This window comes from Mustela lutreola, chromosome 2 (genome assembly GCF_030435805.1).
Source record: "Mustela lutreola isolate mMusLut2 chromosome 2, mMusLut2.pri, whole genome shotgun sequence".
NCBI lineage: Eukaryota > Metazoa > Chordata > Mammalia > Carnivora > Mustelidae > Mustela > Mustela lutreola.
The window spans coordinates 219,749,896-219,776,076 of record NC_081291.1 but is presented as its reverse complement, the minus strand read 5'-3'; the positions used below and the strand labels follow the sequence as shown (position 1 = coordinate 219,776,076).

General features: G+C 46.4%; 2 protein-coding genes across 2 annotated transcripts in view; both read right to left on the bottom strand.

The window, feature by feature from the left end:
• PCP4 (Purkinje cell protein 4) overlaps positions 1 to 9,941 on the bottom strand; it is a 53,393-nt gene extending 43,452 nt beyond the window's left edge. Inside the window, exon 1 of the mRNA XM_059164761.1 lies at positions 9,792 to 9,941. Coding sequence (XP_059020744.1) covers positions 9,792 to 9,800 — 9 coding nt within the window. The 5' untranslated portion in view covers positions 9,801 to 9,941. The remainder of the gene's footprint in view (positions 1 to 9,791) is intronic.
• A 214-nt stretch (positions 9,942 to 10,155) lies between these two features.
• IGSF5 (immunoglobulin superfamily member 5) overlaps positions 10,156 to 26,181 on the bottom strand; it is a 94,077-nt gene continuing 78,051 nt past the window's right edge. The window contains exon 10 of the mRNA XM_059164755.1: positions 10,156 to 13,255. Coding sequence (XP_059020738.1) covers positions 13,197 to 13,255 — 59 coding nt within the window. The 3' untranslated portion in view covers positions 10,156 to 13,196. The remainder of the gene's footprint in view (positions 13,256 to 26,181) is intronic.

The window sequence follows — 26,181 nt, the reverse complement described above, 5'->3', positions numbered from 1 at the left end:
GATTTCATATCTAAATCCTAAATGGAATTGGGGCAGGTGTAAAACAAATTGGGTTGTATCCAGGATGTGACAGAAAATGAGAAATCTAATAGGAAAGGAAATGTGTAAGTGAAACCCACACTGGCTTTTCCTCAAGAATCTCTGTGATTTTTAAACAAAATTTGCCTTCAGGCACTCAGCTCCCTATTTTAAAATGACTACTTTGAATAAAATGACAACTGTGGTCTCCTTCAATTCTGTGAATTCTAAGTAGGAACATAGAAATGACCATTTTTCTCTAGGTCAGTGGTCTTTAAGCAGGATGACTATGCCCCAGGAAAGGGCAGGACCACCATGTTCAGCTGCACAGGTTGTACACAGCACAATCCCAGGGGGCAGCACTGATACAGACTATAGCAGGAATGGCATCTCTGGAACTGTAAGGTTCTTAACTCTCACAACCAGGCATGGTGAAGGAAACTTTAAAATTTCTATGTATATCTTTCTAGGCTCGGAAATCAATAAGAACAAAATAAGGTTTTATCCATAGCTACTTTCGGGATTGATAGGGACATTGTCACTTGGTGAGTAGGAAAGAATGGGAGTCCCACAACTCTTGACTTGCTCTCAGAATATCACCATGTGCTGCATTGCAGTTCCTTGAGCTCCGGGAGGAGGATTTATAGATTACATAATCTACCTTTAACGAAACTAATCTTCCCACTAAGTAGGAAAGTGACTTTTAGAAAGTCTTGCATGCCATGACATGGAAGAACCTTGAGGACATCATGCTGAGTGTAATCAACCAGGCACAAAAGGACAAATACTGAGCCCATGTATATGAGGCCCCTGGAGTAATCAGATCCACAGAGACAGAAAGTAGAAGAGTGATCGCCAGAGGAAGGGGGTTTGGGGGAAGGGACTTGTTGTCTAACGGTGTAGAATTTCGGTTTTGCAGGAGGACCCAGTTCTGGAGGTCTATTTCATAATAAAGTAAATACACGTTACACTACCGAATTATACACTTAAAAATGGGTAAGATAGCAAATATTATGGTAGGCTTTTTACCCAAATTTAAAAAAATCTGCATCAAATTGCACAGATTGAAAAGAATACAAACACCATCAGCAAAAACAACAAGGAAGCAGGGGGAGTACGACCTAACCTTGGCGCTACTGCTAGAACATCTTCATGAGCACCAAGGCGAGCTCCTGACCCACAGCCATCAGACTGGAGGAAGTGCCATTACCGAGACTGCTTGACCAATTCACGGCATCGGGGATTTCTCTGCCTATCAAACAAGCGTCGGAAAATGTGAAAAAGAAAAGCCCAGGTGCGCTTTGCCATTTTGGTAAGCCCAGGAAAAGAAAAGTGATATTTTTCTCATAATCTCTGACAAAGGAGGGATGTTACTTATAAGGAAATTACATGTGTCAGAATCTTCCATTTAAAAACAGGAATGGGGGTTGCACCTGGCTAGCTTGGTCAGTGGAGCGTGAGACTCTTAATCTCAGGGTTGCTAGTTCACGCCCCATTTGGGTGTACAGATTATTTAAAAGTTTTAAAAAGAAATATTAAATAAAATAAAAATAAAATAAAATAAAACAGGCATAATATCTTTTTTTTTTAAAGAATTTATTTATTTATTTATTTGAGAGTGAGGGAGATCGAGAGGGGAAGCACGAGCAGGCTGAAGGGCACAGGGAAAGAAGACGCCCTCTTGAGCAGAGAGCCCGATGAGGGGCTCGATCCTGGGACTCCAAGATCATGACCTGAGCCGAAGGCAGAGGCTTAACAAACTGAGCCACCCAGGTACCCCAGGTATAATATCTTATTTAATTTTTAAATAGTGGCACTTAGCGCCTGATGGACATAAAAGAATACTGGCAAAAAAAAAAAAAAAATTCTTGGGGAGAAAGAGAGAACTTATTTTCTTGTTCTATTTTTACTTGTCCTGTTTGGGCAAGACAATTGTTGATGAGTCTTGTCAACTTCTGGGGTCCTCTTTTCAGGTATTGTATAAAATCAAAATAACCAGGGGTGCCTGGGTGGTTCAGTGGGTTAAGCCTCTGCCTTTGGCTCAGGTCATGATCTCAGGGCCCTGGGATGGAGCCCTGTGGCAGGCTCTCTGCTCAGGAGGGAGCCTACTTCTCGGTCTCCCTCCACCTGCCTCTCTGCCTGCTTGTGATCTCTGTCAAGTAAATAAATAAAATCTTAAAAAAAAAAATCAAGATAACCGATCACTTTGTTAGAACCTTGGCCAAGCCAGTTGTGTGTTATGAAGACAGATGACCATTTCTTTGCTGGGCTGCTACTCCGCAGTTGGGACCGTAATAGCAGGAAAAGTGCAATCTCCAGCCAATCCAGATACAACCTCAGCTATCAAATAGCTTCCAAAGAGTCATAACCAAATATTCAAAAACTAACTTTCAAAAGGGCCGATACCATTGGGTAAAGGATCAGAGTACCAATGACTTGAGATATTTCAGTCTTGGCAAAGCCCATGACTGCCCTCAAACTGGGAGCATAAACCTTCCAAGAAAAAGGGTTTTCCTGTTCTGTAATTTAGTTACATCATGATACGAAAATTGCTTCATTCCAATACTTCTACCAATTCATACTTTTTAGCCGCTTCTCCCCTCAACGTCTTGCAGGGGAGTTTTCAATTTGTGGATGATTACCCTCCTGCTTTATGGTGCTAGTTTGTCTTCTTTTTATTTATAAGGTGGCAGTTCAAGAGTAAAATACAAAATAATGGCATTTAGAGGGTGATGGATTTTTCTGCCGGCAATGGTATAAATACGGCCAAGCGTTTCCCTTTCAGAAATGGAATGTGAAGTCATTCAGTGAGATTCTGAAGCATAAATTTCGGGCTATTTGCAAGGCACAAACAATATTCAAGCACACTGATGCCTGGAATGTGTAACTTACACTGAATTGTTCGTGTGAAACAGCCCAGAAATGAATGTTCGATTTATAGGTCTGGACCAGCGGCAGCTGTGGCAAACTCACTTGGTTTATGGCGCAAAACAATGATCTGTAGAATATCCTCATATCCATGCTCGAAAGGCACCTGTACCAAATCGAATGGAAAATATTTCTCTCCTCGTTGCTTGTACCTCACTTCTTTCCAAACGTGGGATGAAGCCCGGTAAACGGCCGATACCCAGGAATGATAGGAATGCAGGGACAGAGGCTGCTGGGCCGCACGGGGGCAAAGCCACCCAATTCAGTGTCTGGTTTCCACAGAGAACAGGCAAATGCATCTCTTTTTAGCATATGAATTGTCATATAGTTCTATGTAAGATACAAGTTAACTTAAAACACTTGTATATGCAACTATCAATTTAAACATTTGGTTAATGAATATAAACATCGTTAATTTTTAAATATGAATTAAAATATTTGAATACGCAACTTGCTTTCTGCGTGTGGGATATACTTTGCCTTCAACAACAGACCAGGATTTGCAGTGTGGTCAACCGTGACTCGACGCGAGGAATTATCTCACTAAAGATCTGCTCAGGCTCTCTCTGATCCCCCCTGAAGCACAATCAGATTGGTTTTCTATTTCAATCCAGCAAACCATTTGGTAGGGCATTCACGGGCTCTGCCGCTCTGCCTACAGCTCCTTTTGTTTGAATTTCACAGAGCTTATCTAAAGTGAAATGGTCCCAGTGGAGACAACCCCGGACTACAGAATATTAGAATTATCTGTCCCTCCCTCAGCTCCCCTGTTTTCGTTGACATTTTTCCAAATGTCAAGGGTTCTTTCTGTCCAGATTCTCCCCAGATTTTCTCATTTTTTGCCTGCTGTCAAAGCATTTATTTTGCATATGTAACAATGTATCCATTTCCAACTTAAAAGATTTAAATGACAAAACCCAGGTTTCAAACCAGGAGTTAAAAAAAAAAAAAAGAGAGAGAGAGAGAGAGAATTTTTATTTTCCAAACCCGTCTGGACTACAAATCTCAACATTTAGAAAAGAGGGTGTTCAGTCTGTTGGTCCCATTAACTGAAAAATCCACAAAATCCCCTTATTCGTCCCATAAAGGAATATTGCCAAGTGCCAGACCAGAAGCCAGGTCTTGTGGACAATGTAAATTCATTCCTGTCCTAAGGAAGGTCACAGCCATAGGCCAACATGACCCATGCCAATAAATAAAATGCAACCCATAGCACTTTCTATGGTCTGGATGTTTGTGTTTCTTCAAACTTCATGCACTGAAATCCTAATCCCCAAGCTGAAGGCATTAGGAGTGGGACTTTGGGGAGCGGGGAGCTACCACAAATGAGACTCAGGCTCTCACAGCAAAGACCCCAGTCTTGGGGCGCCTGGGGAGTTCAGTTGTTAAGCGTCTCCTTTCAGCTTCAGTCATGATCCCAGGACCCTGAGATGGAGCCCCACACGGGCTCCCTGCTCAGCGGGGAGTCAGCTTCTCCCTCTCCCACTCACCCTGCTTGTGTTCTCTCTCTTGTGATCTTTCTCTGTGTCAAATATATAAATTTTTGAAAATCTCTAAAAAAAAAAAAAAAAAGACCCCAGGCTCTCCCTGTCCCTTCTTCCAACATATGAGGACACAGAAAGGAGGTTGTCTATGAACCAGGAAGAGGATTCTCACCCGACCAAGCCAGCTCCCTGATCTCGGACTTCCAGCCTCTGGAACTGTGAGCAGTAATTGTCTATGGTTTATAAGGCACTCAACTGTGGGACTTTCTTATAGCAACCCAGACAGATGAAGACAGTAACAGCATGAGCTTGGATGCTGTGTTTTATAAAACCATCAGGCAAACATAACATAGATCTGTGTGTATGTATTTTCTAAAGTCCTTCCTTCCCACCACCCTCCGGCAAGAAGCCCCTTCTAGAAAGCCTTTCTAAATTAGTGAAAAGCTCCAGACTTGGGCTTATGATGTGATTCAGCTGTTCAGATAGTACGGTGAGCCCAGAAGGACGGAGCTGAGGACGGAAGGACCACAGTTTCACAAACGGTGACAGCCTTCCCCCTGTGACAACACTTCTCATGAAGGCAGAAATTATAATTTTAAAAATAACACCAAAAATATATTCATCATAAATTCAAGGCACTGTCCTTGACCAAAAAAAAAAAGTATTTCCTTTTCATCTTGATCACACTATTCAACTAAACCTTTAATAAAATCAAGTGTGAGTCATTTTTTTCAATTTTTCCTTCTGAAAAAAAAAAAAAGTACATCTTGCGTTCTGTCATTCTTAGAATTCAAAAGAGGAAAACAGGGAGACTCCTTAATCACACACCATTCATTAATGAAATGTAGGATCAGGGAAACAAATTGTACGGCAACCCAGGACAACCGTCAGCCCAGCAGTTACATTCCCCGGCTGAACTGTGACTTGTTCCCACTCCAGAAAAGTTGAACTGAGAACCCAAGTTGGGACGGGTGTCTTTCTGGACCTAACGTCCCCAGTCAGAGTAGAGCGAGTGCCCAACTGGTATGATCCAGCAGAACGTGGATCCTCTAGACCCTCCTACAACCCTGCTGCTGGTCTACCCCCAAATGAGGTTAAAATTACAGAAGACCCAACTTTTGTAGCAACATGGACAGAACTGGAAGAGATGATGCTGAGTGAAATAAGTCAAGCAGAGAGAGTCAAGTATCATATGGTTTCACTTATTTGTGGAGCATAACAAATAGCATGGAGGAAATGGGGAGTTAGAGAGGAGAAGGGAGCTGCGGGAAATTGGAAGGGGAGGTGAACCATGAGAGACTATGGACTCTGAAAAACAATCTGAGGATTTAGAAGGGGCGGGGGGTGGGAGGTTGGGGTACCAGGTGGTGGGTATTAGAGAGGGCACAGATTGCATGGAGCACTGGGTGTGGTACAAAAACAATGAATACTGTTATGCTGAAAAGAAATAAATAATTTTTAAAAATTACAGAAGAAATTGAATTGTCCTTCGGCCTTCTGTTGCTAGGCCCTTGCAGCCAGTTGTAAAATCCATCTTATGCGGTTCCCCTCAGAATCTGCATTTAACTGGTCTAAAGCACACGGTTCTCTGCGAACCGGGTCACCTGCCCATTAGCATTCGCTAGAGTTCACGATGAAGTCATATTAAATCACACGACTATGATAATTCTCATTTCAGTTCGGTTTCCTACAGTTTATCTTATCAATGGGTTTCCTCGACGACTGACTAGGTAAGTCCAAAAAAGGGTCATATGATATTTTTTAACCAATGGCTACTTTTGGGGAAAAAAAAAGAATCCTGTCCTTCCTATGCCCCCACCCAAGACTTAAGTGAGCTCATCCTCCCCTTGCAAATCTCTCTCCAGACAATGTGGTTCACTGTTCCCTTCCTTCTTTAGCGATTTAATGCGTAGCCAGTAGCTTCTGATGCTGTGTTAAGGAAAAGCATGTGGGTCTAAACATTTGCCCTTAAATGTCCGCAGTGTGTTCCTACCATGCCTCTGATGGGCACAGTCCTTTTGTGGGCAGTGTCTGGATGGAAGAAAGGCTCATAACCCTGACACGGAGTTGCCACCTCCCATCCAAGCCTGTGCAAGAAAAGAGCGGTGACAGGAAAACACTTTCTCTAAGGGGTCTCAGGTCTAATTAAGAGCTGTCATCCGAGGCATTACTCAATAGGAGCTGCCCCCACCCTCTCTCGAATAGGGTGATGGTGGGTGTCATTTTTTAAATTGATTCTCCAAAGGCGTGCCTTTATTGCATTAAAATTTTGCTCCTGGCTCTCCTAAATAAGTTCTTTTGAAGAGCAACTTAAAAACTCACACCTGCACGAGAAAATAGGACAGACTGTCCTTGTTCATGGGACTCGTATTTGGTGTTTCGACAAGGGGAGTCCTTTTCTTCTCCTGTGCGGCGGGTCCAGTTGGAGAGAGAAGAGGACTTTGTAAAGTTCGGCCTTAGTGGTGAGGATTCCTGACCCAACTAACACACCTTAACCTGCCTTGTGATTCCTACTAAATCATCTCCACGCCCATCTGACATACTTTAATCCTGAAATGTAAGTTGGACACCCCCACAAACCACCTCCACTCTCTCAGTGCCCTAAATGTGGACTTGACTTGCCTCACTACACCGGCGCTGCTCTTTTCAATCACCATTCTCTCCGAGAAGCCTTGTCACGGGGGATAGAGATGACACTGCGTCTTCGAGTCACTCCATGGAAAGCCAGCTCAGTCCCCAAGTCCCCACCCCTCACCGCCTTCCCCCTCAAAGCTAGAAGAGCTGGAGCAGTAGGGCCCATTCAGGGACCATTTGGCCCTTTGGGGGCCTCTCCTTGCAGCCCAGCTCCAGCACGGTTCAAAGGAGCAGCTGTGAGCTCGGGGCTTTCTGCCGCGGGCCCCAAACCCTGTCAGCTGGAGCAGGCGCTATTCCCCCACCAGACTCCAACAAATCCCGAAGTCAGAGGAAAGTCTGACAAAATCCATTGCTTTGGCCCTCTGCGGTAAGTAGCTACACGAGCAAGTAAACGATCATCTGAAAGCCGTCCCTGCCTGCGAGCTATTAAAACAAGAAGCCACATGTAATTCAACCAACTAAGGAAAAGCTTTGGGGTGAGGAGAGGTTGAATGCTCTACCCAGAAAGGAGCTTCTGTTCGACTTTATTAAATGTTTTAAGCAGATTTAAGTTTTAGTGAAAGGACAAATTCCCACTCTCTGAGGGACACGCACCCAGAAACTTGGGGACCAGCCAGAGAGCTGGTCACCCAGCTGGTGGCCAGAGGACTAGGGCTGCATGTGACAGGGGTGGGTGTGGGGGGCCTGGTGCAGGAGGGACAGGAGGGGAGAGAGTTGGAGGAGGGAGCTGGAAGGGGTGTGGTGGCAGCAAAGGGAGGTCAAGGCATCAGATGTGCCTCCTGCAGTATTTTATCAACATTCAAGGAAGCTTTTCCGGTGGCCTGCTAACATGTCTAAGGGAATGGAAGGGGGGCGGGGGGGGGGGGGAGGGCACAACTGCAGAGCTGCCCTAATTTTGCATTCAGCAGAAACGAGGTTGTGACCCTAATCATGGGCTGAGCTCTGGGATGTTTGCTTTCTCCCTGGGGACCCACAGTTGGGTGAACCCCGCTGAGCTGAGGCATTCTGGAAAGCTCCTGTGTGTGATGCCAGCCACCAGCCCCGGCTAAAGATGCAGTGAAAGCCCCAGGGGAGACAGCAGGAGCACCACCGCTCCAGACGAACCCAGAGCAGCCAACTATGGAAAAAGGGCCCCCCAGTACGCTACTATTTTCTGACTCCCCCGTGAAACTGTTCATTTGTATACCTACTGACCAACTCTCCCTAGCCATCACTTCTCGCTGGGAGCAGGGTGAGCTGACACAGGGTAGAAGCCTCAGAAATCTCATGGAGTCCAGCAGAAAGCCATGGGACCTGGAGGCCAGGTCCACCTCGCCCCGTCTCTGCTTCAGGCCCCAGCTCTTCTTCCTCCCCTCCTTCGGTGGCATCCAGGGCTCAGAGAGCTCCATACGCTCTCTGGACCCTGAGATCCACCCGGCGGCCGGCCGCCAGCCACACAGCCTGAGTCCTGCCCCTCACTCGCCTCCGACCTGGAACCAGCTGACCTTGAACTTCTCTGTGCCTCAGTGTCCCCATCTGTCAACTGCAAATAATACTAGCACTTTCCTCACACAATTTGGGGAGGCAAATGGGGTAACACAAGTGAAGCACTAGACACAGAGCTGGGGGCTGAGAACAGGCAAAAGGGAGGTGCACTGGCATTTCGGGAGCTCCCAGCCATATCCACGGGGGGAGGCTCCCAGCTTCCCCCCGTCCTTCCACACTCCCTCACCCCCACTCTGTCCCAACCCTCACTCCTAAACCATATATACTTCCCGCACTTCTTCCTGTCACGTTTATGTCAAAAGTCACCCATCAGAGAGAGAGAGAGATGTAGTGAAGGCACATCTTATTTCTGAAGTTAATTTTACTCTAGACTTCCAAAAAAAGGATCACCCATCTGTCAAAAAAAAAAAAAAAAAAAAAAGATAGAGAATACAAAAGGTCTTTAAAAGTCATTATTGAAGTGCCGACCCAAAAGACATGAAAATGGATTTGTCTGGGTTACTGAGCTGAGTGAGGGGGTGGTAGACCCCCAAACCTGCTTCATTTAAAAGAAAGAAAGAGAACAGGCTCTTTTTAAAAATAAAATGAGCTCTCAGTTTGCCCCCAACAAAATCTCTTCTTTAGAAACATATTCAGAGAAGGGACTTGCAAAGGAACATGGTAGCTGGTCTTCCATCCACGTCTGTCCTGTCTTCGGCCCCGTCCCCACAGGCAGGTTTGTCACGGTCCTGGCAAGCTGCCTCTGTTACCGGTGCTCTGATTGACTGCACAGAGAGTTTGTGCTTCCCCACGGCACTGCCGTGAGATCCTTCCCCTGTTTCTCTCCCAAGCCTGACCGTCACCGGGTAGCCTTCCTGCCAACATTCCACAAGGTATCCCCAGGCAAACACGTGAGGACAAGCGGGAAGCCACCCAAACCTCCAGAGACGCCAAGACTAGCATCAGCTTTCTCTCTGGAGGTCTTACACCCAAAGCACTTTCCAAAGTCACAGTCAAATCAGAAGCACAATGAATCCCTTTCTCCTTCTAAGGCAATTTTTTTTAAAAAGTTGCAAACTTAACCAGGGTCTGTACCTGCCATACCAACCAAGATGTCCATAGGGTCAGCCCGCAAAGCAAAGAGTTTCAGGGCTGATCTGTGCTCCATCGCCACTGGGAACCCTTCATATTTTCCGAGACCAACTGTGGCCCCCGTCCCCTCTCACCCCCAAGTCTCCCTCTGCAGCTTACAGGGCCACTCACCTCACTCATGTTGCTCTAACACGGCAGCTGCGGGATCCCTGCGCTCGGCACCGTGCTCAGCACCCAGGATGCTGCTCAGGGGTCGCTATTCCACCGGTCCTGGCTTTTCTCTTAAAAAGGGCTGCCCGGTGGCATCATGCCTCCCGTAAGCCAATGAGCTTCCTGCACCTGCCTGCACGCCTGGCAGACATCTGAGAGCAGGAGGGGCCCCCTAGTGGAATGCAGCGGAAAGCCAGCCAGGTTTCTGCTCCACATTCTGCCAGGGAAGGAAGGAGCCGCTTGATTTTTTTTTTTTTTTTTTTTTTTTTTTTTTTTTTTTAAGGTCGAGTAAGAGGTACAAAGATCATTACAGGTTTGCCATTGTCTATTAACTCAAGAGTCCAGGACTTAGACGCATGGAAAATACGTTTTCAATATCAGTGGAAAGAAGGTGTGTTTTTCAAAGGCCAATTCTGGAAACAACAGCCCATGCTCTCCTCCAAGAGCTGCAACCTCCCCTGTTCTTCTGGGCACAAACCTCAGCCTTTGGAGGAAATGTTTTCTGCTGCCCCCCACCCTGCGCCCAAATCTGCCAGGCTGCTTTACCCTGGGATTTCTTCCCTTGGTGGGAGGGCATGTCAGCTCTGGAGCGTGGACATGGAGAGTCACGCGGCAATGAGAGAGAGGGTCCCCAGCCCTATCTGTGTTGTCACAAGCTCACCAGCGATGGGCGAAGGACATAGTCGGGACCCTGGGCCCTGCTAATGGTTTCACTGCTGCAGCCCGCAGCCTCTCAAAGAGGTTCTGTCCTTCTCCCTGGGCTCAGGAGACCCCAAGAGTCTCCCCAGCATCCAAGTGAAGCCTTGACTTTCACAGCCAGCATCGTGGCCAAAGCAGAGCGTGAGGTCTGAGCCGCGGTCCATCTCCTTGGCCGGAGCCGGGTCAGGACCCCTGCTGCAACTTGCCAGCGCCAGCTCAGCCTCAGGTTCAAACAGGAGCTTCGGCTGCAGAACAGTGAGTTCCCGTCATGGATACTCTAAACGATGATGAGGAACTCCTCAAAGGACCTACGGGGACATCAGCATATCCAAGTGACAGCTACCAAATAGCTCCTGTGGGTAGATGCGTGAGAAAGTGGGTCGTTGTTACTCAGATGCCTGCCCGGTGGGGTCTCACCCATCCCCCACACGGGGAGACTCCGTAGGCAGCTACGGGATGAATGGACACTAAGTTCGGCTGTCTGTGCTTCCCTCCTCTGGCTACCGCCGCCCGTTGTTGGGGTGGCTTCTCCTTTCAACTCCCTTGTCAGGTCCACCATGGCGAGTGGAAGGCCAAACACCCCCAGATGGGTCCCAGCGACTACAGGCTGCCCTCGGAGGCCCGTCCTGGCACCCTGGCCCAGAGCCCTTGTCTCCGCGGCATGCACGGGAGCAAGAACGAACACAAGGCAGCAAGAAGCCCAAGACTCCTCCAGTTCCTGGGCACCAATCTTCGCAATTTACAGCTGCTTTCCAGGGGAACGTGTCTATAGAAAGCTTCCCCCTCCATGGGAGGATGGGTCTGTTCGTTGTAATAACTCCTATTTCAGAGGAGAAGCGGTATTTTGTATTTCAGTACAGAGACACAGAAATGTACATATCTACACATATTTGATCATCCCACCCGCACAAAGCTCTGCCGGCCGGCACGCCCTGGAATTGTCCTCTCACTCCCTCCGTCCCTTCTCTGTCCCCAGTTTCACACATGGGAGACCTAGACAGGATGCCCTGGGGGCTTCCCAGGGGCAGGAGAGGGAGACCGAGGAGGCTGGGTTTGCCGAGGCAGAACGGACCAGAGGAAGGGGGCAGCATTTGCTTCTCTGCATGAAGAACCACCCTTCCACCATCCCCTGTGAAAGCCTGCGTGGGTGGGGATTCTGAGCACAGGGTGCTTGGAGGTGGAGAGTGATCGCTCCCAGATACAACCTGGACAGAGTCCCACATGAGGTTTTGCAGGCTGTGCTGAGGCAGAGGAGACAATGCACTCGGCTGTGTTCTGCTGGCCTGGTTTGTGGTGCAGACATGAATTTTCTCATGACAAAGATGCACATAGATTAGCAGGAGCTGGAGGTTCGAGGAGCAATGCACCGTTGCTAGAGTTCCTGGGGAGGGGTCTGGCACAGGTGCCCAGGCTGGGCCATGGCGTTGCTGCGTGAACCAATCAGGCCATCATAAAGGCTATAGAAGATAGATAACATTATTGGCAGAATTGTGTCCCTCCAAATTTCATATATTGAGGTTCTAACTCCCAGTGACTCAGAATGTGACTGTACAGAGATGAGTTCCTAAAAGAGGTACATACGCTAAAATGAGGTCATATGGGTGGATCCCAATCCAATAGGACTGGCGTCCGTATAAGAAAAGTAGGTTAGGACACAGACTCCTTACAGAAGGAAAATGCTGTGAAGACCCAGGGAGAAGATGGCCCTCTACAGGCCAAAGGGAAAGGCCTCAGGAGAAACCAACCCTTGATGTTCCAGCTTCCAGCCTCCAGAACCATGAGAAATTAAGCTTCTGTCATTTAATCCACCTGACCTGTGTCACCTAGGTCGGGCAGCCCCAGCAAACGAATACAGATACCATAGCAAGTTCTGGAGAAGACTTCTAGGAGAAGCAGAGAAGGCTCTTCAGGCAAATTTGATCAGTATTTGCCATGTGTCATGCAACTTAACCCCATTAATTTCCACATGACACCTTCCACAACACTGTTATCTCCTGCTAAGGAGTCGGGGAGCGGTCTGTCTCAAAGATGAGCAAAGGTGAGTGTGGCCACAGAGAGACAACTGGGCAGCCGTGGGAAATCAGCACCCGTGGGTTACACAGCTTGTCTCCGGGGGTGCACGCCTCACAGTCCTGGCTCCATGTCTGCTCGGGGGCCAGCTGCACGGGCACTTGGGCACTGAGTGCTCCTCCCAACTTGCCCCAGCAAGTGGGCCTCTGCACCACAGCTCCCAGGCCATCCATCTTCTTGGGAGAGTGGTGCCCCCACAAGACCAGCCAACAGAGGAAAGGTTGCAAAGGCTCCCTGGACCACACCTTGGAATCCCAAGGGACAAGGATGGTAAGTGGATGGCCTTTAAACCTTTCCAGGTGGTTCAGGTAAGCAGTTGAATTTGGGAATCGTTGCTTGAAACAGTGATAAGACACACATGCACATACATACACATACACCTCACTCACTCCTTCCAAGCTTCCCAGGGTCTTTCCTACTTCGTGCCCATTCTCCTCCTTTTACCTCCTTTTAGAATCTGTGTGGCCCTATTATATGACTCGTAGTAGCCCAACACTATATGACGTGATAGATGGAGTCATGAGCCAAGAGCCTGGAACTTGAGTCCTTGACATGAACGATGGTTTTCCACGTGAACTGGCAAAGCCTCTCCATTCCTCAGTGTCTCTTCTCCTCCACTGGTGACATAGAAAGAGTAAAATCTTGCATCTGCCAGCCTAAGCAAAAATATATACAACAAATATATTGAGCCAAGAAATAAATGTTGAAAGAACTTCAAGACAATTGGATCTATAGCTTCATATATTAGATCTTGGGAACTACTTCAACCTTGCTGAATTAAAATACAGACATGGGGTTCTATAATTTATGACGGATTATACGGATAGATTATTTTCATCTTCTTGGGGGTGTGATCCTGCCTGAAGTTGCAGGCATGGACCAAGCAATCTTTCTCAACCCTCCTTTAGGGTTATTTATAGGCAACTATGTATTGATGACCTGGGGCTATTCATCAGACTTTTATACCAATTGTATCCTTTATGTATAGTTTTGGGGGGTGTGAGGGCTTTTAAAACATCCACCTCTAACTTCACTTTCCCACCTTTGCTTCTGTACTCTTCTGTGAACTGCCATGTGCAAGCACCGTCCAAGCTTCATTCCTGAATGTGCAATGCTTGGACCAGGGGAGGACGCCGAAGATCCCATCCCTAGGATGCCTCTTAGGTTGGAGGCATCACGGCCCAATGTCAGGAGCTAGACTCCTTCCCTCCCTCCTGCCTTCACTGCCCTCCAAACAGAAGCCCCCTGAAGTCCCTGGATGTCTATGAAGCCCCAACCCCAAAGGCTAAGGATATCCCACCCTAAAGGGTGGACCCAGTAAGCTCCTGCCTCTGATCCCCCACCTTGCTTCCTGCTGCCTTTAAATTTAGTCCCCTTTACAGATTCTAGCCTTCTGCCAATCTCTGGATGTCACATGGCCCAGAGCCAGGAAGCCACTCTGGTTATATCCACAGATGTAGAAATGCAGCATAATTCTACAGACCTCTCCCAGAAGGACCTGTTTATTCCAACAACTGATTCAGGTGTGTGCTCCCTTGCACAAGTCTTGTCTCTCCCCTCTGGGACTTTAAGCCTCATGAAAGAGGATGAGACCCTCCCAACCTCTCCTTTCTCCCATCAACCATGGGTGCACTGAGTTAGCTCTCAAAACCACTTCCAAACAAGTAAGCTTTCTACCGCCCACTAAGTGTAGAGCTTCCTCTATAAAGAAAGTTCTTTTTTTTCTATAAAATTAAAAGGTTCAGCTTCTAAAACCAACATATAAGAATTTTCTCTTTTAAAAATGAGAGAAAAGGGGTGTCTGAGTTGCTCAGCCAACTTAACTCAGATGCTTAAGTCGCATTAAGCATCTGCCTTCATCAATTTAGAATTGAATTCCAGTTCCTGGGATCAAGTCCTCCATCGGGCTCCCTGCTCAACAGGGAGTCTGCTCGTCCCTCCGCTCCCCACTCATGTGCTCCCTCTCATTATCTCTGTTGATATCTCTGTCTGTCTCTCAAATAAATAAAAATCTTTCTTTAAAACAAACAAATTTATAAAACAATAAATAATAATAAAAATAATAAAAGAGGATATTTCAACAGTCTCTATGTTGTCGGATTTTAAGCCAGCTTTTTGAAATGGTGAAATATATAAATGAACTTGTTTTAAACCTGGATGAGTGTGTTTTTGTGACCTTTTTTTTAAGATTTTATTTATTTATTTGACAGACAGAGATCACAAGTAGGCAGAGAGGCAGGCAGAGAGAGAGAGGGAAGCAAGCTCCCTGCTGAGCAGAGAGCCCGACGCAGGACTCGATCCCAGGACCCTGAGATCATGACCTGAGCTGAAGGCAGAGGCTTAACCCACTGAGCCACCCAGGAGTCCCTGTGTTTTTGTGACTTTTTAAAGGAAAAATAGATTAACAGGAATATTAGGCCATGGCGTCCCAAGGTTTTAGCAAATAATATTGTACAGCTGCTGCTGTACTCCTGGCTTGTCGTGCCCGTCCCACACTAATACCTCCCCATCTCTTCTGTCACCATTAACTGGGTTTTCTGCATAACGGATGTGTACATTTTATTATTTCTCCGAGGTATGGAAAATTCATTATCCCTGAGCACTCGCTCTTTCTCCCTCTCTCCCTCCACCTCCACTTTTCATACTCTCCTAAAACAACTGTGTTTCCAGATGCAACTTCCACCCCACCATGAAACTCTATGAAGTCGTGTTTTCTGTAAAAAGTCACCAGGCAGAAGGAGAGAAGAGGGGATGGTGTGGGAGAGAGACACGGACGCGTCCAATCTACCTGCCATGGTTCGGGGCACCTGAGTTGTCTCACTTCCAGCGTCGAGGGCTACAGTCTCACCAGAAGCTGCTACTGTTCTTCTGGCTTAAATTATTCCCTGTTTATGGATGAAAAGGTCACTTTATAACCTGCAGTCCCTTTTAGCTCAATTAAAGGTCCAAGGCTGTCCTGGGGATAATGTCTGCCTGGAGAGTTCCCAGAGCCGTGTGTCACCCTCTGCAGCTCCCTCTTTGATGAAAAGGTCAGTGGTGTTTGCATTCAGAGAGCCCCGTCTCTGACTCCTCGATTCTGGGCCCATCGCTAAAGGCCACATCGAGAGCCCGCTGGTAGGGCTCTCTGCTCTCAGCAGCCACGACAGCTCTCAGAACGACGTTTTGTTGAGTTTTTAATTAGTTTCCCTGCATTCACGTCCTACACAGGTGAACTCCAATTCGCTCATCAGCAACTCCTCCCAAAATTTAAAAGCAATGATCTTGCAGAGCCAGCCCACGGGTCTGGTATTATAGGCTGACTCGTGTCCCCCCAAATTCACATTTTGAAGGCCTAACTTCTGGTGTGACCATATGTGTGATGGGGCTTTTAATGAGGTCATGAAATTTCAGTGAGGTCCTAAGGGCGGGGCCTACTCTAATAGGGCTGGTGTTTTTGTAAAAAGAGGAGGAGACTCTAAAGATACACAGACAGAGAGAAAAAGCCACTAGAGGACGGGGAAGTAATGCAGCGTCCGCAAGCCAAGGAGAGAGGCCTCGGAAGAAACCAGCCCTGCTGGCTCCTTGATCTTGGGCCTCCAGCCCCCAGGACTATGAGAAATAAGTACCATGGTGGCCTGGGACTGGGACATCTGGCCTGTGGCTGAGGTTCTCTCTAGAGGACACTCTAGAGGAGCCCCCAGGTCCCTACTCTCCCAGGACTGAAGTGCTCATTCCCAGAGTGCTGGGTGTTGGTGACAGACTCAGCCCTCAGCTCGGTTCTCCTGGGGAAGCCGCTCCGGCCAAATGGCCCTGCTTGCTCAAAGTCATCATGCATCAGGTGACCTTCCATACCCAGTTCTGTCAGTTCCACAGCCAAAAACGGACAGCTCTGCGGGGTCGTCCGGTGCAGCTCTAACACTTCCTGTTGGGTCAACTGAGGCAATTTCTCTGCCAGAATCACAGCCCAAATCCCTCTCTGCCCAGGGAGCCCGTGGAGAGACAGGTCGGAAAGACAAGTATAAGGACAATGGAATGAGAAGACTTGCTAGGAAGTCAAGGCCATGGAGCAAAGCGAGGCAAGGCTGAGAGTGACTAACCAGGAACTAAAGACTCAGCGTGAAACCCCGGGCCCCTGCAGCAGCACACAGAAATTCTCGTGTCTTAGAGGATCACAGGGGAAGGGAGGGGAAAATGAAACGAGACGAAACCAGAGAGGGAGACAAACCATCAGAGACACTTAATCTCAGGAAACAGACTGCGGTTGCTGGAGGGGAGGGGGCTGGAGGGATGGGGGGCTGGGTGATGGGCACTGGGGAGGGTATGTGTATGGTGAGTGCTGTGAATTGTGTAAGACTGATGAATCACAGTCCTGTACCCTGAAACAAACATGTTTAAAATAAAATAATAAAATCTGCAACTAGGAAAAATTTAAAAAAAAATTCTTGTGTCTCACGGCTAGAGCAGAAAAAGCTGAGGGACAAGGCCCAAGAGGGACCATAGTGTAGCAAAACCCCAGAGAAGGCAAGTTCTCCTACTCAGTGCAAAGCCAGCATCTGGCCGGGAGGAGACAAGATCCTGAGTCATGGGTGGATGCATGTGAACATCTGGCACCTCAGATCCCCTGATCACTCCAGGCCTAGGGCACTGGCCTTCTCCTCCTTGCTGAAGGCTAGCGCTCTCAGGACTTGAAGATGACGTAGACACTTCTGTCTTGCAAGACAGCACATACCGATCACAGATCTGCCCACCTCCCCACCTGACTGCCAGACTCATACCTAGAATCAAATCACTGTAAAAGCTGGCCCAAGTGTTGAGCTTGGTAAGGGAAGAACCTAAAGGAAGCTGCAGGGCTTGGCCAACATGTTCTGGCAGAAGCGAAGATGAGAATGCATATATGGCTGGTTCTGAGTGTTGGATCAAGGCAGAAAGCCACAGGTGGGGGCAGAAAATAAAGTTGGACAAGAGAAAGTTTGTTGATACTAGAAATCTATCCTAGGATATAACACTTACGTTCCAGGCAAGCCCCCAAGGGATGGTTCCAACAAGCTGCTAGGATAGCTTTGGAACCTTGCAGAAAGTAGTAGTTCACACTGAAAGAAGTAGAAATGCCAGAACTTCTATGCCAAAAACTGAAAGGGGTATTGAAAGGTCCAGAGATGAGGGCATGCTAGAGTGTGTATACCATAAAATTCTGGAAAAATTTGCATTGAGGGCATTGCCTTCACCAGAGGGACAAGGAATGTGCTGCTGAGAGGGACTGCAGTGCCCCTGGATGGCTCAGTGGTATCTGTCTTCCTCAGGCCAGGACTGATGGTAGGGAAAGTCAATACAGAACCAGGCTTCCTAAAAGCAGCAGGGATGATAAGATAAGATGATAAGATAAATAATAAGATAATTATAATAAGATAATATAATAATAAGATAAAGATGATAAGATAAATAATAGGGGCCAACTGGAATCGTCATCCGTTGAAAGCATGTCGGTGCAATAATCCAAATGAGCAGAAAGGTCTGAGGGTAGCCAGGGGGGTTGACTCACAGAGCCCTGTGTTGATAGATATTAATCAAGTGTCCATAGATGCAGAGTAGAGGGGCACCAACAAGGGCCTTGCTCAGTCCACACTAGAGGTTCTCAAAGGGAAAGCAAGAGGATCCCCAAGCCCAGGGGACACTGCAGACATTTTAGGGTGTCACAACTGTGGGAAATATTTGTGAGTGTCCTAGCATCGGGTCAGGGAGAGTCTTATGACATCATCATAGAGACCAGAGTCATTGCTAAGTTTCCCACAATATTACAATGTCTCCTGCAACAAAGAATCATCTGGGGCAAAATGTGCTGAGGATAAGAAACCCAGATCTACACCAACTCATCCCTACAAGGATCTACACAAATCTGTACAAGAAACTGAAGATGAAAAATGAAGAAGCTGAGCACAAGCATCCCAATAAAAAGTCCAGATTCCCCACCCAGTGTTCACTCTGAGCCCGTCTCCAGACTCAGGAGCAATCACCTGAAACACGGATTCCTAAACAACAACGGATTCCCCCACAACCAAACGTGGGTCCACTGGAAAGAGACATACTGGGCTGTTGGTAGAATCTCCACAATGGATCCATGGCCTGTGGAGTAAGAGCTTTCATTGTGGGGAAAGCCAAGTAAAAACGCTGATACTGCCCCCGCCTCAGCCAAAATGATCATTAAAAACCAGCATCACAGGCCAATGGACTGGCAGAGGTCATTGCCACCCTTAAAGAGCAAAAGGATGCCAGGTTGGTTGTTTCTAACTTATCTTTACTTAGTTCACCATCTTGGGCTCTACAGAAGCCAGACAGACCCTGGAAGATGTCCATAGAATTGCATGATCCCAACCAGATAGCAGCCCAAATTACAACTACTGTGCCAGACATGGTATCTCTACCAAAGAAGATAAACATAGCCTCAGGTACGTGGTATGCGGTCATTGATCTGGCAAGTGTGTCTTCTTCCTTCTTTACTTGGAAGGAGGATCAGAAGGTGTGAGCCCCTGATAAGACAACGTCCCTCAAGGAGATCAGCCCTTTGGTTGCAGGCCAAAACCTTAGACCCCTTCTACCCTGGAAGAGACAGTAATTTGCCTTCAGTGGAATAGGCATATATTCTGGTATGAGTTTCCTTCAATGCCCATAGGCCTCTTTCTATCCAATTCCATCACCACTGGAGGCTTCAAGAGATTCTAACCCACTGACAAGAATATTACATAACATCACCTTGAACAGAGTCCCATCTCATACCAGCCGAGGTTCAATAGAGGGCTAGGGTGGGTATACCCTTAAGTCTGAAAAACACATCGAGGACATTGCTTTCTTCAGGGGGCACCAGGGAGACCACGACTGGCTAGCAGAGTGGCTACTGCAGTGAGAGAGCCCTAGAGGGGTCCCCTGTGCCTGGGACTGAATACCGATCTGTGCGAAATAGACCCCCTGGAGCCAAAGTGGAGGATACTTCCCAGTTCTGGGGAGAGACGCTGGACCGTTCCTGGAGATCTCACAGAACTGAAGTCATTCCTGTTCCCACTAACAAAAATGGTTTGACCTTGAAATACATAGGCATTGGATTGAAGCCCTGCCTTAAATATAGGATTCAATTAGTCCCAGAGTAAACCACCCCACAATATGGCATTCATAATGTCAGGCATCCAAAACTTAGCAGGCATGCAAAACTAGGAGGAAAATACGATCCCTTCGTTTCATGGGAATGAATTGCAGAGATGGTGGGATCGGTAGCGCCTCTTTCATATGTCCCCAGTCTATGATTCTACGCCTGGGATTCTGCAAACCACACTTCAGGTTGGCCAGTCCCTCCCTTCCAGAATCAGCCAAGAGAGAGCACATAGGTCAGGATTCCGCAAGGCTGGAGGAGGAAGGACAGATGTGTTCCTTCCTGTTTCCTTCTTGCTCCTTCCTGCTTGATCTCTGTTCCCATTGGTGGCAGCACTTCTTACCTCCAACCTAGATCTAGTTTGTGGTTTTCCCCAACATTTGCAGAATCAACCTCACCGCACTTCCCCCAGAGATGCCCGGAGTCTAAACTCCGGCTCCTTGAGGTCTTTCCTTTAAGCTTCTAAATTTTAATAATCCCGAATTCTTCCCTCTGTTCCCCAGCCCGAGGGGAAGTAGCTGCCTTCAGCTTCCACCTCTGTGACACCTTGGTGTTCTCTTTTTGCCCCTTCAGTCAGCCATTCAGCAATTTTACACCTCATTATCAACTGTTCTGTGGACTTTTTTTTTTTTTTTTTAAGATTGATTGATTGATTTGCAAGAAAAAGTGTGAGAGGGGGTATGGTCAGAGGGAGAAGCAGACTCTCTTGCTGAGCAGGGAGGCCGATGTAGGACTTGGTCCTGGGACTCCAGGATCATGACTGGGCTGAAGGCAGTCACTTAATCACCTGAGCCACCCAAGTGCCCCCGTTCTATGAAATCTTGTCTGTGACTTCTACCTCCCAATGACCCAACCAGCAAAGCCCCTGATGTAGGTGCCTTATTACATCTCATTCTTACAAAATTGAGTAATATAGGCAATTTTATTAACCTCATTTTTTTTTCAAAGAACATGCAGTTCAGAGAAGTTAATAATTTGCCCCGAGACCCACAGTTAGTAACCGTGAAGTCTTATTTTTAGAAAGAAGCAGTCTGGCTTTCGAATTTGTGTGCTTGACTGCACAGCAGCATGCATGGTAATGTGCTTGGACTCAGTGATATCAACGGAACTGTTCATTCAGGGGCTAGGAAGGGATCTGTAGAGTCATAAACATCAGTGTCCGTCCATGATCATGAGAGTGGCCCAGAGAAGGCAACATGGGTCATGTGGAAGGAAATGAATCTCACATCTCCCTGTCTACGTGAGAATCTCCAAGTGATCTGGAGATAAAAACACCAGAGAAATGGGTAACGTAGCTGTTGTTACCCACAATATTGATTTCCAATTCCCTGAATTCAGACAATCCAACTCTTTCCCCTTAAGAACAAGTTTTTATGGTGATCAAATTTCATAAAACATTTCTTCTTGGGTGTATTAAGATGTGGATTCCACTGCTCTTGCTCTGCTCATTGATAGAATCGTCCCTGTATGAGGGGTTATGCACACACACAGGACAAAGTTTTCGGGGTATCTGTGTGTGTATATGTGTGTATGTCTTGGGTGGAAGCTGGGGAAGGGTTAGACAGAAAGTAAATGACCACAATGTATTCCCAGTGGCACTTTCTGCTGTGTTAAATTGTACAGCATTTAAATGGGTCATGAGAGAAGAATTTATATATGGCCCCCTATCTAGACCTAAAGCATGTGTCAATAGAATGCTATTTATTTGTGCTAATATCTTTCCAAATGAGAGCAAAGATGATGTCCAAAATCAATCTGCAAAACCTTCATGTCATTTTGGTTCTTTCAAGGCTATAAAACATTAGCACAGAAAGTGATAAGTTCATTCCATTTAATATGAATGCTTGCTTTAAATAATTTCAAATGCTAGATCATGCTGAAAAACTTATTACCAATATTGTAAAATTAGGGAAAATCTCAGTCAATTAAACTCAGGGAACGAAAAGTCTTTGGAAAAAATTTAATTCCCTAATTAAGCAGCTGGGGTGGGGGGCAGCAAGCAAAATGTTCCACCAGAGCAGCCTGAGCTACTAGCCTCATAAATGAGATATTTTGACAAAACCATAATCGTCGTGAATGAAGCTTAAAAATGCATGATGCCATCATATATTTGGATCCCAAAAAGCAAGGCCATTTTCATCATAGAAATTGACTGGAAAAAGCCTTTATTACTTTCTGAGAAATACCTTCTACAGATGCTCCTGGGTGGTTCAGTTGGTTAAGCATCTGGCTCTTGATTTGGGCTCAGGTCATGATCTAAGGGTCGTGAGATCGAGCCCTGCGTCAGGCTCCACACTCAGTGGGAAGTCTTCTTGAGATGCTCTCTCTCCCTCTGCCCCTCTCCCCACCTCTCTTTCCCTAAAAAAGGGGGAAAATAGATTCTGCAACCATGTACCTACAAGTCAAAAACATCTTGGGTGATACCATTCCATTCAGTGACCCTGAACAATAAGAGTCAGAATGTCATTCACAGCAACATCTTTACCCAAAACACTGTAGTGTGGACAAGCTCGCTGTCCAGTCCTGCATGAACACATGTGCCTTAACTGTAATAATCCTGCCTTTAAAAAGAACCTTGGAGACAAGTAATGCTTCAGGGTCCTGTGCATCCCTGATCTCTAGTGCCATTTAAAACTACTTAGAACTACATAAGGCATGTGAACTACTGGAAGAGTAGCCATAAACACATGAGAAGACCAGCCGAGGGTGATAGAGATCTAGGGAATAGGTGAATAGCTACAAGAAGGGGCTTTATCCCTGGGAGAAGGGAGGGGCCCAGCAGTGAGAAGGGACAGTGGCTCTGTGCCAGGCCAGTGACACTCACCATTGTAGTTTGGTATGGGGGGACTAAGGACCAGAGGAGATGGGAGGAGTCCAGACACCGTAAGGGAGGAGCCAGGAGACGTTTCCCTGAAGTTCTCCCAAAGAACTGCTGAGTGCAGGGGACAGAGAGGCCCAGAGCCAAGGAATAGAAATGGCCTCAAATTATGAGTAAGTGAGTCATGTTTCAAATGAGAGGAGGTAGGCAGTGCCAGCTAAGTCAAAACATTAGAGTCAGGAGGCCAGGTTGCTTCTCAAGGTAGAGAAGGGAAATAATCATGGACATTGGCTGAAGAGGAAGACCTGCATTTTTTGAGACTCTGGATGACTTATTACACGTGGAGAATTCTTACAGATGACTGAACTAACAGGTTAACTGGGAGGGAATCCATGGGTACTAAGACTGGCTAAGAGCTGACCCAAGGCACATCTGCCAGAAATGCACCTTCTGTGAGTGGCCATTGTACCTTTCCAGTTGAATGCCTGGTGTGGTTATTGTATCAGACCAGGATATCACTGAGGTCACTCACCTCAGGAAGTGAGGAAAACCAGAGCACAGTTTCCAGAGTAGACAAGAAGGAGTATTTCTCTCAATCTGGACACAAAGGCATGGCCAACGAGGAGGTTTTGCCTGGCTGTGTTAATCCCTGCCTCCCTTCAATGGTGGCTAAGTTTTGTTCACCTCATGCATCTGTGAAGGGGCTTTGGCTTGAGACTTCAGAAGGAGGGAGAATTTTTGCCATGAGGAGGGACTGAGGAAAGATGGGTGCTGGATGAAAGAGTGGTGTGAGTCTGTCCCTCTTGGGTCCAGTGGAGCTCTGATGGTCTAAAGGCCTGAGGGAGGTCAACAGATGGAACTGCACTGTCTTCCCTGTGTGCTTGTTAGAGACAAACAAGCTAGACACTATAAGTGCTAAGGACAGATTTCACTCAGTAGTAATTATTGAAAAACAGAGAACAGGGTCCAACAAGAACTGAACTCAACTTTACAAAGACAGAAATCAGGAGACTTCTTAAAGGCCTGTAGGTGCTAAAAAGAGACACTAAGTGGTATTAAATGGGGTTGGTCCATGTGACTAGACCACTCAGATTTTTTCACTGGTGCTTATTTGCTGAGAAACAAACTTCATATGTCTTCAGGACAGAGGGCCTTGGTACAGGTTAGGGCAGGTCATCCACTAAAATTAAGACCCTACCCTCCTGCAGGGACCGGAAGTAAGAGCAAGCAAAGAGTTATCTCCTTGAGTATTGCTCCAGTACAGCTTGGAGGTCCTTGAGAAGACAGCTCTGTCTGATAGAAGACTTGTATGTAAAAGGGGACAGAGAAAGAATTCATGAATGGCAAGATTTCTAAAGTAACAGCTCTAGCAGGAGGTCCAGAGGCCCACCTGCCCATCACCAGGTTTTGGCAGCCTTGAGCTTTCTCAGACAGGACTTAAGAGGTGCAATCTGAGGATTTTGAAGGGGGGGGTGGGAGGTTGGGGGAACCAGGTGGTGGGTATTAGAGAGGGCACGGATTTCATGGAGCACTGGGTGTGGTACAAAAACAATGAATACTGTTACACTGAAAAGAAATTTAAAAATTTTTTTAAAAAGCCACTTTAAAAAAAGAAAAGAGCATGCAGTTATCATCCTAGAGACACACCCTTGAGCTGTTAGAAATTATGTTAGTACTTATTCAAGTCCCTTAGTGTGGCCTGCCAAGGGAAATCATCTGTGCTGAGAGTCTGTACTTTTTATGATCCAAGATTGAGGCAAAGTCAAAAAGAGGGCTTGGAGGGCCTGACTAGAGTTTGATCAAGGAGAGCATCTGTGTCATTCTATCCATAAGACTCGCCATCCTCTCCATAAACTGTCTTAGTAAGATCCTGGAGGACCTTCGTGATCACATTGGGCCCATAGGGATAATCCAGGAAAGTCTTCCCACCTCAAAATCTCTAACTTAATAACATCTGCAAAGTCCCTTTGCCATGAAAGGTAACATATTCACATGTCCTGGGAATTAAGACACAGATATATTTGTAGAAGTTATTATTCTGTTGAGCTGTCTTTCTGTGTGTGTATGTGTGTGTCTCTCAGTCTCTCTTTCTCTCTCTCTCTCATACACACACACACACACACACACACACACACACACACACACTGCCATCACTAGACTTTGGACCATGAGAAATCCCAACTCCACTCAAGAAGCTAACCTCTTGCTTCCTGAGGAAAGAACAAAGATAAATGAATGAAGTGGGTTCAGACACAAATAATCCAGACTGAAGCCTGGGGTGCATCCAGGGCTTTGCAGGAGCTGGATTATATCCAAAACATTAGAAGTTATCTAGAACCCTGTTGAGTCACCTGGACAGTCGACTCCAACAGAAAAGAATTCCAGGAAATTCTCAGATAAAGAATTCCCCCCAAGTTCCTGATAAGCTGAGAATCTGATTTCCATTGTGTAACAGGCACATTCCATTTTTTTAATAAAAGAAGTATATTCTTGTTCCATAATGATGGGATCTAATACTTATAATTATAAAACATAAAAGAAGAGTGGTATAAGTGTCACTGCTGTCATGGTTCCTTTCAGCATCTAAGAACAGGATTTTTTTCATACATAATTCTATTAGTTGATGTTGGAACTATTATTTCCAAGTTGCTCAGTAACTTTGATGAAGATAAAACCTTGAAGATAATTAAGCTGGGATACTGAAGCAATGATGATCTGAACACAAGGCAAACAGCTGCTCTTACTGCCCACAAAAAATCCACAGGATAAAAAGCATTCATAGGCAATAGTTATTTGATGTGGAAAGCACCCATGTTCTTACTTTGAAATGGTGAAGTTCAATTATTATAATGCATTTCCATTTTATGAAAATTAGCTGCACAATAAATTGGTGAATATTGGATAAACTTCCAGACAAATAACAAGACCAATTTCAAAGAAGAATTTCAAAGGGGGAAAAAATGTTTTTAAGTAGGGAAACAAGGAAATTTTCCTTTGGAAATTGTTGAATTAATAACAGCTGCCAGTTTCCCAGGTAATTTGCCTTTTTCATTATGGAAAATTCACCTTGAACAATGAAAGCTAAGTTTTTCTACTCTAAAAATATTAACCTCCTGTGGAGTCAAATTAAGATGAGCGTCTTCTCATTTGCATGAAGGATAACTTTATCTTCTAAAGAGGGAGTCTGAAGCAGGCCTCCTTGTTCACATTCTGTCATGTGTGGACAAAAGTAGAGCAGGTGTCACTCTTGCTTGGGCTTATCTTAGTTTCACAACTAGCAGACATTTCCAGCTGGCTTAAGCCAAAGAGAAAGACTGATTGCAAGGAAGCAGCCTGCCTCCCAGAACCTAGACAAGAAGGCAGATGATCAACAAAGTAGGCTGGACCTTCCCCCGGGGCACCAGGAGGTATGGAGAATCAGCTTCTACCCTCTTTCTTCATGAACTGGCTTTCCCAGCTCCTGAAGATCACATATGAATAGAAGATGACCACCCACAAGCCCACGTTCACATGTGTGGTTCCTGCCACCGAGGGTTTCTGTGTGTATATGTGGTTGTATCTCCTAGAAATTAGCCCAGCTTGGCCAGGTGCCCACCCCTGTATGGCTTGACTATGTCTGGGAAAAATGGTCCCATGAGAGACTCATG